Source organism: Phaethon lepturus, unplaced genomic scaffold (genome assembly GCF_000687285.1).
Source record: "Phaethon lepturus isolate BGI_N335 unplaced genomic scaffold, ASM68728v1 scaffold3282, whole genome shotgun sequence".
NCBI lineage: Eukaryota > Metazoa > Chordata > Aves > Phaethontiformes > Phaethontidae > Phaethon > Phaethon lepturus.
Window position 1 is genome coordinate 34,151 of NW_010523917.1, and position 17,273 is coordinate 51,423.

Below are 17,273 nucleotides of genomic sequence, written 5' to 3' on the forward strand. Positions count from 1 at the left end.
TATGGGCATCTGGTTAAGCTTCTCCTGGGGACACACTTAATGCCAGAAAAAGGCAGATGGGAGATCAATGCAAGGATGTTGTTATTTTTAAATACCATTCAGAGAAACATTTTAATCACTTCTCCAAATATCTACCAGCATCTTTTTTTTCTGCCAGACACATGCATTTCTTTATTGCACATCAGGCTGCACATATTTTTGATACTTAACTCTCTGCAATTAGAAGAAAATATAAAGAATCAGTGGCTTTGATTCTCCTTTAAATGTTCCTCCGTTCAGCCCAGAATTATTCTCTTACAGTCTCAAAAGCATATGGCTGTAATCAGGATCACTCTTTGAAATGCCATTTGTTTGGATTTCATTTCCCTGATAACCAGTCAGGCAGTCTATGGAGCTGTTGTATAGTTTCCATTTGCAGACACTAAAATTTTTCATATAGCTTCCAGCGCGTGGTAAAATTCAGTGATCAGGAAGCCAGCCTGCATGTCTAGCTTCGCTTCTGTGACAGATGTCTTGCATGATCTTAAGAAATGGCATTCCAGCCTTCCTACTGAAGTCAAAGGGCTTTGCTTCAGGTCCTATGGCAAAAGCCATTTCTACTTCTAAGACAGATCTGGGTTAAGATACCATGGATAGGAAGGATCATCACCAGTCCACTCTCTCCTCCTCAGTTAGCAAGTGAGTCTTCTGGTCCACTGTAGATTTGTTGTTCTTTTCGAAATCATCCTTGTGACCCTTTCTTGGTAAAACTACATCAGAGCCACCACTGTGAACAAAGCTTGTGCAGATGCAGATGACATCTTGAGCAGATAATAGCCAGCTCATGTGCAGTTCCAGCAGGATGGAGCTCAGCAAACACCAGACACCCGCTTCCTGAGGTTATTTGCTATACTGAACTCAGTGCTGCCATGGCTACCACGCTCACAGCACATGAGAAATTAAAAGTTTGTGGGGCTTTAGGTTCTTACTGCAGCTCAAGTACTTCCTCAGGTGGAAAGTCTCTCTCTCTGGAACAGCCATCCATCAGAAACCCAAAAAAGAGACAGCAATTGAAGCTCAGAACCTCTTTTTAATTTTCTTCACCCAAATGTCTTGCAGACTGAATTTTTTAAAAGCCTTATTCATACCTCAGAGGGAGGAAACCTCTCCTGCTTTCATCCACCCACCTCTAGACACCACAGCCCAAATACCTATTTTAAGACTCTACAGATTCTAATTGATTGTGGTACTTGGCATCTCCAAATGATTGAGTAAATAACATTAATAGAGTACACACACATCAGTCTCACGGTGCCTTTCAAGAAACAAATAGACACATATAAATTTTCAGTAGTTTTATTGAAAAATGCCTCTTTCATTTCAGAAATAAATAATATAAGGCAGTGAAATTCACAATTTGCAGTTAAAATATAAAAGCAGCAATTCTATATCCATAGTCTTGCAAACAATTTCCAACTGCTTTTGATAACTAAGAAACATTGTATTCTGAAAAAAAAATCCATACTAAATATACAACATAAACATGCAATTCATCTCTGCAGGATTGACTGCAATTTGGCATAAATGTTGCTGTGTCTACAAACAAGGAGATTTCAGGCATTATTAAACTGTATCCAGTTGATACAATGAGTTCAACTACTTAATGTTTGTGGTGTTTAAAGGAGATGTGTAAGAGCAGCATATGCTCTGCAAAGTGTAACTAAGAATAGAAGAAAATGACAGTGATATTAGAAGGAGAGGGAAATTTTTGTTTCTTTCTTTTTTAACTAGATAATGCAGACCTGTGATCTGACTGAACTGCAACCATGCATTTGAAAGAGTAGAAAAATGTAGAGCTAAAGCAGACAGTCCTTAGAAAATTTGCAGCAGCTCTGTGGTTATTTTTGTTTTGTTTTGTTGGTTTTCTTTTTTTTAATTTATTTGTTTTTACATTATTTTAATGAAAAGGCAGCACTGGGATAACTGGATGCACATACTAACCTGTACGCAGCCACTATAAGCAAAAGTATTTTACAAGCATTTCCAGAGCAATATGAAGTCTCTAGGTACACACATTGCTATCCCCACATAAGCAAGATACAGAACAGGGGTGCGTCTGATATGAAAAGACCAGAAAGCTATGTTGCAAAAGAAATTATGCACTCTCCCTTTGTGTATCTGCAAATGCGAGTATAGCAAAAACAAAACCCACCAACCAAAAAAACCGAAACAAGGCACAGATTTTTTATGGTTTTGTTTTTGCTTTTCTTGACAGCGATCTTTTCCAGCGCATGTGCTCAGGGTATTCTGGTGAGTGCATTTCAACTCCATAGTCCTCATACTCGTCCTCTCTCCTTTCTGACTCCATAGGTACTATAAAGGGTTCAACTTCAGGTTGATAGGGTCCACTTTCAGGCACGTATGGTTCTGGTTGAAAATAGTTGTCCGATTGAACATAATAGTTATCGCATGTCTTTGAATCCACAAATACAATGAAAGTTAGCTTGTCTACATAAAGTTAGTCCCATCTTATTTCCATATAATAAGCATATAAATTAAGAGTTCACAGGGGGTATTTTTTAGTTTTGTTCATGAATACTTTTGGCATTAAAATAATAAAAAGTTTAAAATTTGTTTTGAAAGGCTTTGTATTTATAATTCACAAAACAGTGCAGAAAAAGTCTTAAACTATGAAAGGGACGAATTATTTTAAAAGAAAAAAACCAAAGAAAATCAAAGAAAAACAAATAAACATATTATTTTACAGTTATTTCAGTAAATCCAGCACGAGGCTTTATTTTAGACTGCGTAGGTAATAGAAGACATGGAGCAGGTAAAATGAACAAGTGGGTTTGGCATATATTAATTTTGTCTGAGAATGGGAAAGTAAGTGTAGATGTAACTATCACCAGCGGCAATATACAGTACATGTCATTGTCTCGTGCTGTTCCTCGTAACAAACCGAGTTACAGCTGGTGCTTCAGGAACACCAAAAACTACAGCAAAACAGAAGAAAAATAATTATAAAACTTTGGTATTTATAACTGCAGTTACAGAATCCAACAAGATTACATATAAAAAAAGGCACATGCCCCAATTCAGACACGTTGGTAATAAGCAACAGACAGGTAGGTTTCATAAGTTGTCAAAGATGTTATTCCGGCATATAGCAAGCAGCAGCAGACTTTTATGCAAAAGCATCACGTAGAGTTGTTAACAGATTTAGTGAATACAGTCCCATACAAATCATTTACAAGCCACAATTAGTTTACTATTTACAGAAGTCATTTCTCATTTACCAGGTTAAATCTGTCTCTCCTAATGGCATTACCTTTGCTGGTTAGTAGTTTTATAAGCCTCTTTCACCACTGAGGCTTTTGATGGTCTGGGTCTTTTTTGAAAAAAGAAAGACTGTCTATTTTAATATTGAAAGGCAACAAGCTTAAGAAATTGACATCACTGTCCTTTATCTCATTCATGAGTTGTGTTAGTAAAGAGAATCTCCCCATTCTATGAGGCCAACATGGTTCAAAAACCATATCCGTGGTGAAATATCCATACGGACTCATTTTCTAATAAGCACGTGCGCAAACATCTCAGAAACAGGATTTTCATGTATTCAAACTGTAAGCAGCACTGGCGACTTAGAAAATGTGTTAGCCGAAACCTGAAACAGGTCAAAGATGATGTTAGTCTTTTAAAAAGTCCATCTGATGTGCAAAAACATACTTTCATTCAACTAAATACATAACAGTTAAGTCATAGGCATATATTTATATATGTATACATAGGTTCTTACTAGAAAGGAGAACACTGCTGAATCACAGGTACAATTTTCTTTCTTTTTCATTTAAATAAGAATTTTGTGTGAGATCTGCACAACCACCTGGATTTTTAACCAGCAGCACTGAGTCTGCAAGTGTGTACATATATATATATCTACCTTTTCTCTTTTTTTTTTTTTCTTTTCATGGGTACATGCACAATACACTAACAGCAAACCATATCCAATAGTAGTATCACATACACTAATTTTGAGATGTTGCAATGCATACATATTAATTTGTTAACAATACTGTGGTCCTGCAGGATCCCCATGTTAAAATATATTAGAATCTTTCCAGTCAGAAATTGGTGGCCGCTGTGACACTTTATTTTGACTCCAGAAGCAGCCTACTGTTTTGAGTGGAAGGCTGGTATGACCCAGGGCTAACCAGAGACTCCATGGTGTTTAACTCAGTAGAAATTGTAGGACAGTGGTGGTTTTCAGTTGTCTGCACTGTATCACCGAATGGATTTCCTTTGTGGAAAATTTTTATTTCAGGTATCAATTTTGTATAAAAAATCCTGACATTGCTCAAAAAGAGACACACGGAAATTGCCAACCACAGCATTCTTTTTATTTTTCAAGAGAAACATGGAGAATTCAACCTTGTTCTGAAGACGATTGGAAGGAGTGGGGATGGAGGGGAAAAAAGAAGAAGAAAACAGTCACTTAAATCCTATGAGCAATATCATCAGCTACTAACCATCTATGTTTAAAAAAAAAATTTAGTTACTACTTCCTATTTAAAGCAAACCACACATAACATTAAGTAAACCTGCGTCAAAGTCCAAATGACTGCTCATATACCTGCACATTACAATGAGGCAGGCCTGCTCATTGCAACTATTTCCTCCTGATTCAGTATGTCCAGGCTAGCAGGACTGTCCTCACGTAAAGCAGCTCAATATGGGCAGTCACATCTGTGAAGGCTATTTAAGGCAAGTTAAGTTGTTCATGACCTACCTGGGAATCCTTGACCATTGTAAGGGATGCTAGCACACTGGGATGAATCGCAATATCCTGGTGGCCCTGCGGGACCTCGAATACCCGCATTTCCAGGACGACCTGGCGGCCCTGGTGGTCCTCGTGATCCTGTGGAGCCTGGTGGACCAGTTCTAGATTCTCCTTGTGGACCTATTTTTAGAATTGAAAGGTTAGGAGGTTGTTTTCTTTAAAAGCCAGCTTGATAAAGCAGCTAACATTACTGCTGTCTAGACTACACAGTCTAGGCTATGTCTTTGGTGAGAAAACACTTGCACTTTGTTGCTATATGGGGGTCAACAGAAAGAAAAACAAAAGAAAACTAGAAATATGACTCATCATTAGTTGCTTCCCTGTGTGTGGCTTACTTAAGGATTTATTCGCAGAAACTGATTTAGTAAGGTTTGAGCCAAGTAAGAAACATCAATGAATTCTCTGGTTTATTTCCCCTCCATGTAAGATACGAAGATCTCGAGGGAAACTACTAGATTAGACAAGCACACTGGATTTCAATTAAAATATAGGAGTACATTAATTCTGCTACCCTGTAGCCCCAGGATAGATGAGGTAATGTTTTTTTTGGATTCGGTCTTATTATGGTTAGCAGAAAAGTAAAGCTTCAAGTAACTTGGGCTACAATGTGCTGCAAGCATCTTATGCGTCCTGTAATGAAAAACCATGTTTAGCCTAGTAAACTATGAGCAGAAACAAATGATGCAGTTGTTTTCTGCCAAGGCATCAGTGAACAAAATTGCATGATACAAAGAGCAAAACCAATGGTCAAATCATCTGGCATTATCATCTGGTAACTCTGCATGTGGGAGTATTTTGTAGTCCAGGGACAACTTGTAGTTCTGTAATCACAAGTAAAAAATGGAACTAGATACTGCAAAAGTATCATCTGATAACACTTAGGAAAATATCTGCCAAATATTTGGACAATGTATTTTCATTAAATACATTTTTACACAAGCAAGCATGCCAGATGAGTAAATTACAAGATAAAGATAAATACCTGTTAGACACATCCAAAAATCTTTCTAAATTGCCCTTTTTTGCAGGGGTTTCCAGTAAACTCTAATACATTTCAAAAACATAAGGTGAACAGAGTAAAGCATGTTCAGTCACCATATGTAGTCTAGTTCCCTATGAAGAAATGTTCTCTTTTTGTCCTACTTTTCTGTAATCTGATAAAACAAGAAATATTTACCAGGTGGTCCCGGCAAACCTCGTGGTCCTTGAGATCCAGTCCCTCTTTCGCCTTTCTCTCCAGGCATTCCTACAGAATTAAAAAAAAGTAATAAAACCCAAAGGAAGGAAACCACATCAATAAATATTTCTTCATGTTTGCTCATTGATGTCAATATTTAGTTCGCATTATTTAATGTAACAAGGCTGGTCAAACCTTATTTTGTACAGATGTCCAAATGTGCACTTGGGAAAATAATTAGGATATAAATATACTAGCCTAAAAATAAAGTAGGATGCAGAGGTAATTTAGTGTGAACAAGCTTTCTCAAACATAGAAAAGTCTTTGGAATACTTAAAACACCACAGAAACTTATTATTTTAAACTACAAGCAGGAAGGTACTTTCAAGCTTGCATAATTCTGCCAGAAAGGACACTTTACACTTTCTTTGAAACACTTATGATGAAATAAGTTTTTTTTTAAGAAAGAGCAGAATTCAGAAATTCATTCTTCCTTGATTTTTTCTTAGTCTTTTTTTAAAGATTATACTAAAATATATGCTAGAAAACACAGCACTGAGTCTACGCTACGGTAGAGTAGCTGGAATAAACAAAGGCCACAACATAGTACAGTACAGACACTCCATGTCATTGCAGTGATCTAAGGTAGCCACAAAATACCCATATGCTCAAACTTAGTTCAGAGTTGCTTCCCTCTCCGAGTACTGCAAAGAGACAAGGATGTAGACCTAATTCTTTCAGCTCCTATTTTTTATTCTTGGTAATGACTCATTTTCTCTCTTAATCAGAGTTCTGTTCTGCAGAGTTGTGTAACTCCAAACAGCCTTTCAAGATATAGCTGTTTAGTGCCAGAAGAGTTCTGGGAACATCCACTTTCCTGGGATATCCTGTAGAAGCCTGAGACAGCAGCCAAAATGTTATACCAACTTGTGTTTCATGAAACATGAACAAGGGAGAGACAGAGGAAAGCACTGATGTAATTAACCTTGTCCTCCAGAACATCCACATCCTTCAGGCAACCCAACTGACCTAATAGGCTACTGCTAGGTGTGGGCTTCCTAGTCTGAGATGGTAAAGGGATCAGACTGCTCCTCTGGCAGCCTCTGCACTATGCCCACTGTGAAATATATAAGCTGCCTTGGAATTTACTCACCTCTTTCACCAGGTGGTCCTTGGACCCCAGGAGGTCCTGGGAATCCTGGTCTTCCTCCAGGTCCAGGCTCTCCTCTTGTCCCAGCAGCTCCTGGTGGACCAGGTGGTCCTGGTGGCCCTGGCTGATTACGGTTTGAATAATAATCGTTCGGGATTTGATTGAGCATTTGATTGAACCGGCTCATTTGACCTTTAAAAGGAAAGAAAAATGGTTCAATAAATCATGTAAAATGAGTGAAAGTCTTTTATCAGAGTGGGAAGGAATAACAAATTATCTCTCTCCATTAAATCTTATCCTTGTTCCCATATAATAAATTAGTGGTGAACTAGTACAGATAATTGGGAAGACTTAAGATAAATGTCTGATAAGGAGGCTGAAAAGAAATAGAGACGGGAGGGAAGAAAGGTAAGGGAGATTCTGGAAGCCAGTAATATTAACAAAAACTAATTTTAAAACAATTGAGTCACAAAATAAGAATTTGTTTACAATACTCTTGTTCTCAGAGTTCTAGTTAGAGGTTATTTCTATTCTGAAGAAAAGACTTGTTACACTTCTAATGGTGGAGTATCACATTTCTATGTACTTTCAGAGCTCTGAAGCTCCCAGAAACACAGTAAAATTATTCATGTGTGAGCTGCTAGCAGGACAGAGTCTATGAAGTCGTTTTCTTAAGCCTGTAGGATGCATAGGCTTGTATCTATATACCTTCTGCATATAAGCAAATTTCATTTCCAAAGAAAGGTGTCTGAACAAAGGCAAGAGGATTATGAAACAATGCAGAAAGAAGTCCTTTACGGGGGGCCACACTAGCGCTACCTGATTAGTGCAATGTGCTGATCCTAGCATAATCCTGAAGACATGAGCTGAGTGTGAAAAAAATAAGACAGGGATGTTCAAAAAAGGGATACTAAAAGGTCTCGGACAACACATCCTTATTCATAAGCCTAATACATTCATGAATGTACTTTCCTTCCTCTGTGATGCTAATAGACGTGCAGCTAATAGCAGCCATCACAGACATTTTAAAGAGCATACTGTCCTCCTGCTGTACACAAGCACTCTTCATGATCCAAAAGGTACATCTGTTTACCTCAATCAGCACTTACTCTTGTTATATAAACAATTAAGAAGAATTTATGGGCACATTTCTCTCTGTCCTCCTCAGCTGGTCTACTGATAGCAAAAACACCTCCTCGGGGACAGAGAGAAAGCCTCTGCAGAGAACAATTTCATGGGCTGCAGAGCTGCACTGTGTGGCAGTAGTGGCCTGAAATTCAATCTGGAGTCCTTATCCAAATAAACATCATTTTTACTTGCATAGCGCAGATGATTTTGTGTACAGTATTTGCCCAACACTCATCTGTCTTTTCCTGCTAGCAAAGTACCTGCAGTGAACCTCCTTTTTCTCACCGATTCCCTCCTCCTGAAGGTAAGACATGTTTAATAAGAAAATGTATACTGATTTTATGACAAAGATAAAATAATTTTGGACCAGACTGACAAAAGGAAAGTCACCTTCCTTGTAGAGTATTAGATTTGCATGTATACTTCCAAAGGTCACAGATTAGTTCATGACCAAGCTAGCCATTTGGATCTGGCAAAAATCTAGTGCTACATTTTTTTCCACCAAATCATTGGCATTGGACAGCTATCAGGTCACTCAAGCTCTCGTTATGCTCTGTGGCCAATATCCCTCATATTAAATTTAAACCACTGTTTTCTATTTAACAAACAAAGTAGTAAATTATTAGTATGAGAAACAAAGAAAGAAACCATTTACCATTTATCAGTTGTTCACAAACTTGTCTTGCAACTGCTCGCATCATATTCTGAGAAGCAATGTCACCCTAAAAAATCAAAACCAAAACACGTGTTTTATTATCAAGTGCCCATGCTTTTAAAGACATAGTGTTTAATTAAAAAATCTCAGAAAAAAATGACTTTAAAGTAGACTTACTCTGTCACCTTTTTCTCCCTTCATTCCAGGTGTACCCTAAAACAAATAGAGTAAAAAAATAAAACAGATGAAGGATTATGTTATTCCACCCCACCTACAGGTTTGAGACATGCAAATTTGGAAAATATTTTGACTCCTCCAGACAGACCTGGTCCTCCTTAAACTGTACATTTCAGAGATGCTAAAGCAGGTGCCAGAAAAGACTAGACAAGCAGTGATCTTCTGTGTATAATCAAACACACTGACAGATCTGAAGGAAAAATTCAAACTAGGGCCAAAGAAACTGATGTATTCTGACACTAGGAGCAAAATGGCAATTTGAAAGTTGAATTTCTAACATCACATTTCTGTAAATGGCGACTAGTCTTGTATAAATTATGTATGACTTTAATTTTAAGTCTTAAGTCAGCTCATCATAAGTAAGCTAGGAAGAATAACACATGACTAGGAAGGGTAGCTGTCTCCTGAACCCACAAGAAACAGACTGTGCGTTACGTGAAAAAACGCTATGTAGAGATGACACAGAAGATGGAGAGAGATGCCATTAAGTGCTTATTCTATTTATAACAGCTTCCCTGCTAATTCTCAACCATTTCTAGTCTTACAATAGTCTCATAGAAGTCTTAGCTTGAGCTGCTTTATAATTATTGCCATTTGCCAAGAGCTAACTTTTGTCTAATAGCAATTTCCATTTGTCTTTGAATACTCTAGTGGTTGTTGTGGGTTTTTTCATTTTCAAGAATATGCAAGAAGCCAACCAGAAGGACTGATTCTAATTTTTATATACGTATGTTTCTATGGCTGGAAAAACATCATGTATACTCTAAAGACGTTTTTAAATGCTGAGCTGGACATATGCATACACAATCTGCAAACAAAATTTTGTGTGTGCACCTCTCACATTTTGAGATTTTAGCCTTATGTTTGCATTCCAGTGCTAGCAAAAAAAAACATCAAGAGAGAGCAAATCATACTTTCCAAAGAAATTGTAATTACAATGTTTGGTATGATGGATTTTTAAAGATCTTCAAAATAGACAGCAATGATCTCAGAAGGATATTTATAACTTGCTGTGGTCTATTTGACATGATTTTGGCCACAGTAAAAATTGCAGATGCCCATTTAAAATAAGTAGAAAATTAGATTCGCAGGTATTTGTTTTAACCACTAGGTCTCCCTTTGAAAAATCTAAAAAACTGCAAAGTGTTTTAAAACTATTTTTTAATTTTGACATCAAAATACAAAAGAAAAAAGGAAAACAAAACTGCATTTATTGCAAGACCTGCTTAGGAATCCATCACGAATAGCCCTTCCGATGCTCTTGAATACTCACTGTGACAAATACCACATATGCCGAACTGCAGGTCAGTACAAACAAAACTTTGCCCTAAACTATGGCTCCTGAAATGGCTAGTGTGAGTTTTACAGCCACTTCAGCAGATGCAGAGTTAGGCCACAGCTGAGTCCGTCTAAAAGTCTATTGTAAATTCACCTGCCAGAATGTGTCCAAAGAGCACGGGAGCTTCGTTAGTTATGCAAAAAGAGACTAGCATGAGTTCAAATAGATCTTCACTTGTAGCCTAAATTACTATTTGAACATAAGGCATATTTCAAAGGTGAAAGACCAGTTTGGTCATCTGCTGCTCTGCATGGCTCGCCACCATATTTACCCATACATCCTAAGTATGACTGCTTTTTACATTGTAGTATTTCTTTAAGGAGTCTGTTTATCACCATTAACAAAGCAAAGGCCAAGTGTGGGCCGCAGCTGTTTTTCATAACATTCCTACAGTACCCGCAATTAATTTCAACAACACGAAACGACAAATCATTCCATTGAGGTCACAGCAGATACAATTCGAATGCACTGTTTCATAGAATTCCCTCAAAGTTTTGGGCAAACAAATTCCCATGGGGTACGTCAGGGTGTGAACTTCGTATGCCATCTGAGCTCCTCTACAGCAGTGCTGCATAAAGCTACCCCATGACATGCCACAGAAAATATTAGGCAGCTCATCCATCAGTGAGTTAAGTAGTTGGCATATGGTATATTTGCATCATGTATAACAGATAGTTCATGCAAAATTAGTTGTACAGACTCAAATGAAAGATTTAGAATGGTGACACCATAAATGTGTCACTGGAATAAATTATGCCACCAATGAGACAGTTACTAATATGTACACTATATACCCATCAAACTGATAAATATTCTTTCCCATCTGTCCTTCACTCTTTCATTTATATCTTTTCTTACTCTGTGAAGTCCACAGGGAAAAGGTCTGTCTTTTAGTTTTAGCTTAGCACAGCCGCATGCTGAAACAGACCATGGACTTCTAAATGCCATAACAACATAAAATAAACTGCAACAATTAAAACCATCAGGAAAATATGACATTTCTATCTGTCATTCTATAATAATTAATATTGTGGTAAATGTGGATGTACTGAAGCTCTGAGAGATGTAATTTGACTCTCAATTCAACAGACTTTAACATCTCACAGTCATAAACTATCACACGTATCTGAAATATCCATTGAATAGAATTGCAATTTTCACTTGCACTAGTCTATAACATGAAAATGTAGAGGAAAAAATATTAACAAACTATTTAGTGCTTCTCTATCTGTTTGAACCTTGGCAACTTATTGCTATTTCCTGAAAGCATATTCTTTTCAAATTAACTGCTGAGTACATATTTGTAATACCTGCTCATTCTAATTCTCATTCTTTCTAAAGGCTTTCATGGTACAACCTGGTAGTTTTGACTGGAAACAAATCATGCAATGTGTCTTTCTGTTTATTCACTAGGTAGATGCAAGCATTAGAAATAAGTTTTCTGGTCTACGGTTCCAGCAATATTCCAACAATTATTGAAAATGCCCTGTTCCAATGAATTCACACGCTAGCATATTCACACAGCAGAACTGCACACAGAAGAGAAAAAAATTGAAACAAACTTTTTAAAAGGTTCAAATCCTATATACTGTTTCTGGAAATATTTTTGCTGAGCAGTCAAGAAAAGTCCTTCAGGCTGTCTTCAGCTACAAGCCCTGTTGGTAAGACAGGAAGGTGCTCTGGTAACAAAAGCACAACATTGCACCAACAAAGGTCCTCCAGCTAGAAAAATGTTAAGGCCATTCCTTAATTCTAACTGATACATAGCCAACTTTACAACTCATTGAAATTAAATGAGCCTCATTCTTCAACTTGTGACCTTGCAAAGATACAGTGATTTAGCCTTATGATTGGAAATCTATAGGCTATTCCTAACTAATTTTAAAATTTGAAGATTAGAGGCTGACAGGCTAGGTTAACAATAAAATTCATTCTCCACCTGGATATTTTAGAAATATGATTTCCAAAAAATAATTACAATGGCAATTATTGAGTTGCTATTTGCATTTTCCTCCCACTTGGTTATATTCTTCTTAAATTTCACTTTATTTTCTTTGAATAGAGAAAAACGTGCAATTTAGTCAACTGCTTGCCAGCATTTTGAGAAGCAGCAGCTGCTGCTGACATTCTGGTTTGTTGATATCCTGCGAGGAGGGAGTCACTTGGGGTCAGTGTGAGGAAGAGCTAGTTTATGCTGCATATGGGATTTTTCTGAGCTGTGTGATGAAGGTTGGGGCTGCAGCAAAGTTCTATGGATGAAGGAGGACAAAACAAAGGAAGTTTTGCTATTTTTCCTTCAAAATTATTTTCCCCAAAAGAATGTTTGCTCCCCACAAGAACCACTATTTCACTGCTCCCAAAGTGGCGTCTTTTGAGACCTCATGTAGGATGTCTGCATAGATGGGTGCAAGATCAGTGAATACATGGCAGCAGAGAATGGAAAATACTCAAAAACTGCATTCAACTCACAACAAACATGTCCCTTACGTGCTTGGAATTACCCTCTAAAGGTTTTCACAGGCTGTTTGCTCCTGGGGGCATCAGTCTAATAGCACCTTATATATAAATGCCTTGCACTATTTCCCGGAGAGCTTCTAGATCAACAAAGTCGGATCCTGTTGTCACAGTTTGTTTTACAAACAAGACAGTTCCACTTTTATTTGACTTAGTCTGCCTATGTATTCATTATCATTTTGACTCTCACACCTATAAAACAACAGTACTGGAACTTTTCTTCTCTGGTAGTCCAAGATCTTCTACTTGCTGTTACATTTATTCACAGAAAATATATATGCATTTCTTCTTGAACCAATACCTTCTCTTAGCTTAATTACTCTTTCATATCCTTGCTGGTTGTTACCCTATGATATATGCACAGACTACGACCAAATTCTCACTTTCTGTTTGACCAGACAGACAGAGGACCGATATATTAATTTCCTCTAGGATAGCAAGTGATCAATTCTCAATAGATTTACTGACTTATTTGTGTTCTTACTGTTCCTTTCTTGGTCATTTTGTTACTACACTGAAAAAACACATAAGTTCCTCTTGGAAGTACTTATAAGCAGATTATAAAGTCAAATTTCCTATTTCCATGCAAATTCAGTTAATGTTTCAAATATCAACTTCTTCTAGTGTAAGTATGCATTGAGGCAGAGAAATGTTTACAGCCACATTCATGGTGTGGTCTGCCTCAACTTAGCACATTAATAGTATTTAACACATCAGGCAAGAGCTCAAATTGACTGCATTCACTGGGAATGTCTTCGTGACACCAAGGCTCCTCATACTTTGCATGCAACTGTGTCTCTTGCCTGGGATGTAATGTTCCTTGCCTTGTAGGGATCTATCACCTGACTTGCACTGCATAGTACCAGCATTACAAATTGTTCAGGTAGAAGAAAAAATGGCAGAATCTAGTTGAAAATTATTTACTCCTTGTATTTATCAGAGGCAAAGTGAAGTCTCATTATCTTTCTCCAGGATGGGAAGTTACAAATTCAGGCAAACCTGAATTATGATTCAGGACACCGCAAGTTACATTTGGCCATTAGGCTGCACCTTTGACAATTCTAATACTGGACACAAAGGAAAGCATTGAAATTCTGTCCACCAGGAGTCTGATAAAACATCTGTGCAAGGTGTAAGCCAGAATTCTTGCTGGGATCTGTTCTAGAAACATAAGAAATTGTAAATATGGTGCACAGCATACCATTAAAAGAAAGTGCAATAACTGGAAAAAAACAATGTATTTCTACCTGAAAGGAACTTTAAGATTAGAGTGTAAGAGAACTTACACGCGGTGCTTGGACAGAAGTTGACTGCTTTGCTTTGCAAAAGCAGTGAAACTGGGCTTGTAGCCAAATTTCGTTCTATGCACATTATTTACCTGCAGAAGCTCTTTGCTGCTGAACTGGGTCAGCTACCCAGTGCCCCAGGTGAAGGAAAACTTGGATACACCTGGTAGTTTGATGCTCACTTGTGAACAAACCACAACACCTTGTGCCCCATCTACGTCTGCCTAGCATCTGATGTGTCAGGAATATCACATTAGCAGTGTAGGTCTAAAGGCAGGAAAGTTTCAGTACTTTCCTAAGACACTCAATGTCCTCTACAGCAAGGCGAAATGGGATTTATAGGCTGGCAAAAGCAGACTGAATTCAGCACATGTATGAGAAAATGACCCAGGTTCCAGATGCTCCTGGGAACTTCCACTTCATAACCATCAAGCTGCCCAGCCTACTCTATATTCTTCCAAATTATCCAGCTGTCGTACACACAATGACATTGATGCAGGATGGAAAATTCCAACTGATTGCCAGACATTAAGTTACAACTAATGAATGACTTCCCACTGCAACTGCTGTCTCCACTCCTGATTCAAGCATAATTTCTTAGAGATCTTATAAATGAATCAATTCAAATTTCTCCTGAGACTGTTGGTGGGAGGCAGCACCTTCTGCTCCTTCTCCCTATTCAGGATGCACTTTAACTTTAAAGGTTTGATTTGAACCCACAGTAACAATCCCCAAATAATTGTAGAATCACATTGTAAAAAACATAAAACATTTGCAAAACAGGAGTGATTATATAATATTATCAAAGATTGTCCACCTTCAGCAGTGTACCACTTTTTTACTACACACACATACACAACTATAAAGACTTTCCAGTCATTTTGCTGACCCAGTTCTTCATGCTTATGCAGTGTAGGAATATATGCCTTGGCACGTAATAGCCTACGATCTTTTTAGTGGAAACCAGAGACCACAATTTCCAGCCCCAACTATTAAACTCAGCAAAATGACATACTGTAAAAATAAAACTGTTTGAAAAAAAGGCTTGTGGTCTTAGGTCAGCTCCACTGTATTAACCACCGTCTTAAGTGCAAGACAAGATTTAAAGCACGGAGAAGTCTCATTTTCATCAACAGACTGTAATTTTAAATTTGATACTATAAGTGTATCATTATCTTACTGGTGTCCCACGATCTCCTGGTTTCCCTGGTTTTCCACTTGGGCCAGCAACTCCTGGAACTCCTGGGGCACCCTACAGCAGAAGACATGTAAAGTGAATTGTGGAAATCCACAATGGACTAAATGCTAATAAGAAATGTGTCATTGTATTGAGCGCAAAGCAATACTGAAAACGGCTCCTATCTGTTTGGAGGTTTTTCTATTAGGTACATATCAGGCTTGAAAACTCCTCAGGAAAAATAGTTTATTTCTTCATGGAATTGTGTCCTTTTATATAACACCCCAGTTTAACAGGTATTTCTGAATCTAAAGACACCGAATGTGTCTATATGTTTTTGGTATTGCTCTTAGTAACAGATTCCTAAAGGAGTGCAAGACTCTTTGGCCTTCTAACTTCATCTAGCAGGTCTGTGATCCATGTGAAAGTCCACAACAAGAAGTCCATGAAAGTCATTCTAGTGATACTAGATAAATATGAACTAATAAAAGATCAGTGTTAGGTTATATGATAAAAGCTCATCTGCACACCCACAATCTGCACCCACATGTGCACCAGAAAGACAACCATGGGGGAGAGAGAGTATCCCAAATAATACCCTACCCTTGTGGAATCCTGTCTACATAAATACACATGGTGTAAATGTGTGGTCTGTGTACGTGTGCCTACTGGGAATACATCTTCCACCTCACTACTGGTTGGACCTGGTAACATGGAGCTGCAGCAGCTTTTCTAACATAGTCCCACAAAACACAATGCAGTAGCTTTTGAAGCAAAAAATAATCCTCAAATACTCTTGTCAAGAAAAAATTGTATTAACAGCGTTTCTTTTCACTAGACTGCAAGTAATAAACTGGTTGATTTCAGTAGACCTAACTATGCATTTAAATACCCTGCCTAAAGAACCCAGTAAACTGGTGCTTCCCTTATTTACACTGGCAGAAATCAGTTTCAAAACCACTCTTATAAATGTTTGTGAAGACATGATCTATGCAGCTGCCTGCTCACCTTTACTGAGAGCTTCACAGATCCATTTAGGATATTAAACAAAGGATCCATTTCATATTTGACAGAGACTGAAAATGTCAATGTGGCTCTCTCTTGGCTTAAGTCTCTTATTTCAGAGTATACCAAAGACAAAGTTATATTTACCGCTGGTCCTGGTGGGCCTCTGGGACCTGTGGGACCATCTTTTCCTGTGAAACCCTGTTCAAAAACAAAAACATGATTAGAGACTAGCCTAAGATTGTAGCATGATTAAAATGGCCTTTAAGATTACGTAATTGCAATACTCTTCATTACTATAACATGTATTTTAAAACCTATCCACAATGTAAGTTTTAAAAATAGCTATCACAACTAACGCTGGAGAAGGCTATGGAGCAATGAGCTTCAGCCAGTTTAGATGTTCAGCTGTTGTGGATTAACTGAAGATGGAACAAGACACTCTCAACATTTTTAAGAAAAGGAATTGTTGTTCTAGCCCAGAGAAGCAAGATTTCCCTTTTTGCTGTTCTCTCGCTCACAGATTAACTGGAAAATCAGATGTTTCTCCTTAAATGAAGAACAACCTCCCTCTCAGACACTTACTCTGCAAGAAGAGATGCTAAGAAATTCCATTTCAATAATCTAACAATGCATTCACAAATTAATATTTATGGTCCATGGCCCACTAATGACTCATGAATCCCATAGTACATTCTTTGGCAACTGACTATCATATGGTTGTCTGTTTTCATTTCCAGCTATCAACTCCCACTAAAGGATAACTATAAATGCTCTTATCAGATA

General features: G+C 37.7%; 1 protein-coding gene across 1 annotated transcript in view; it reads right to left on the reverse strand.

Moving 5' to 3' along the window:
- Positions 1 to 1,928: 1,928 nt before the first annotated feature.
- Positions 1,929 to 17,273, reverse strand: part of COL12A1 (collagen, type XII, alpha 1) — a 95,930-nt gene continuing 80,585 nt past the window's right edge. The window contains exons 57-64 of the mRNA XM_010282245.1: positions 16,635 to 16,688; positions 15,486 to 15,557; positions 9,107 to 9,142; positions 8,930 to 8,996; positions 7,150 to 7,338; positions 5,997 to 6,065; positions 4,769 to 4,939; positions 1,929 to 2,406 (exon numbers count right to left, since the gene is read on the reverse strand). Of these exons, the coding sequence (XP_010280547.1) occupies positions 2,225 to 2,406; positions 4,769 to 4,939; positions 5,997 to 6,065; positions 7,150 to 7,338; positions 8,930 to 8,996; positions 9,107 to 9,142; positions 15,486 to 15,557; positions 16,635 to 16,688 (840 nt within the window). The 3' untranslated portion in view covers positions 1,929 to 2,224. The remainder of the gene's footprint in view (positions 2,407 to 4,768; positions 4,940 to 5,996; positions 6,066 to 7,149; positions 7,339 to 8,929; positions 8,997 to 9,106; positions 9,143 to 15,485; positions 15,558 to 16,634; positions 16,689 to 17,273) is intronic.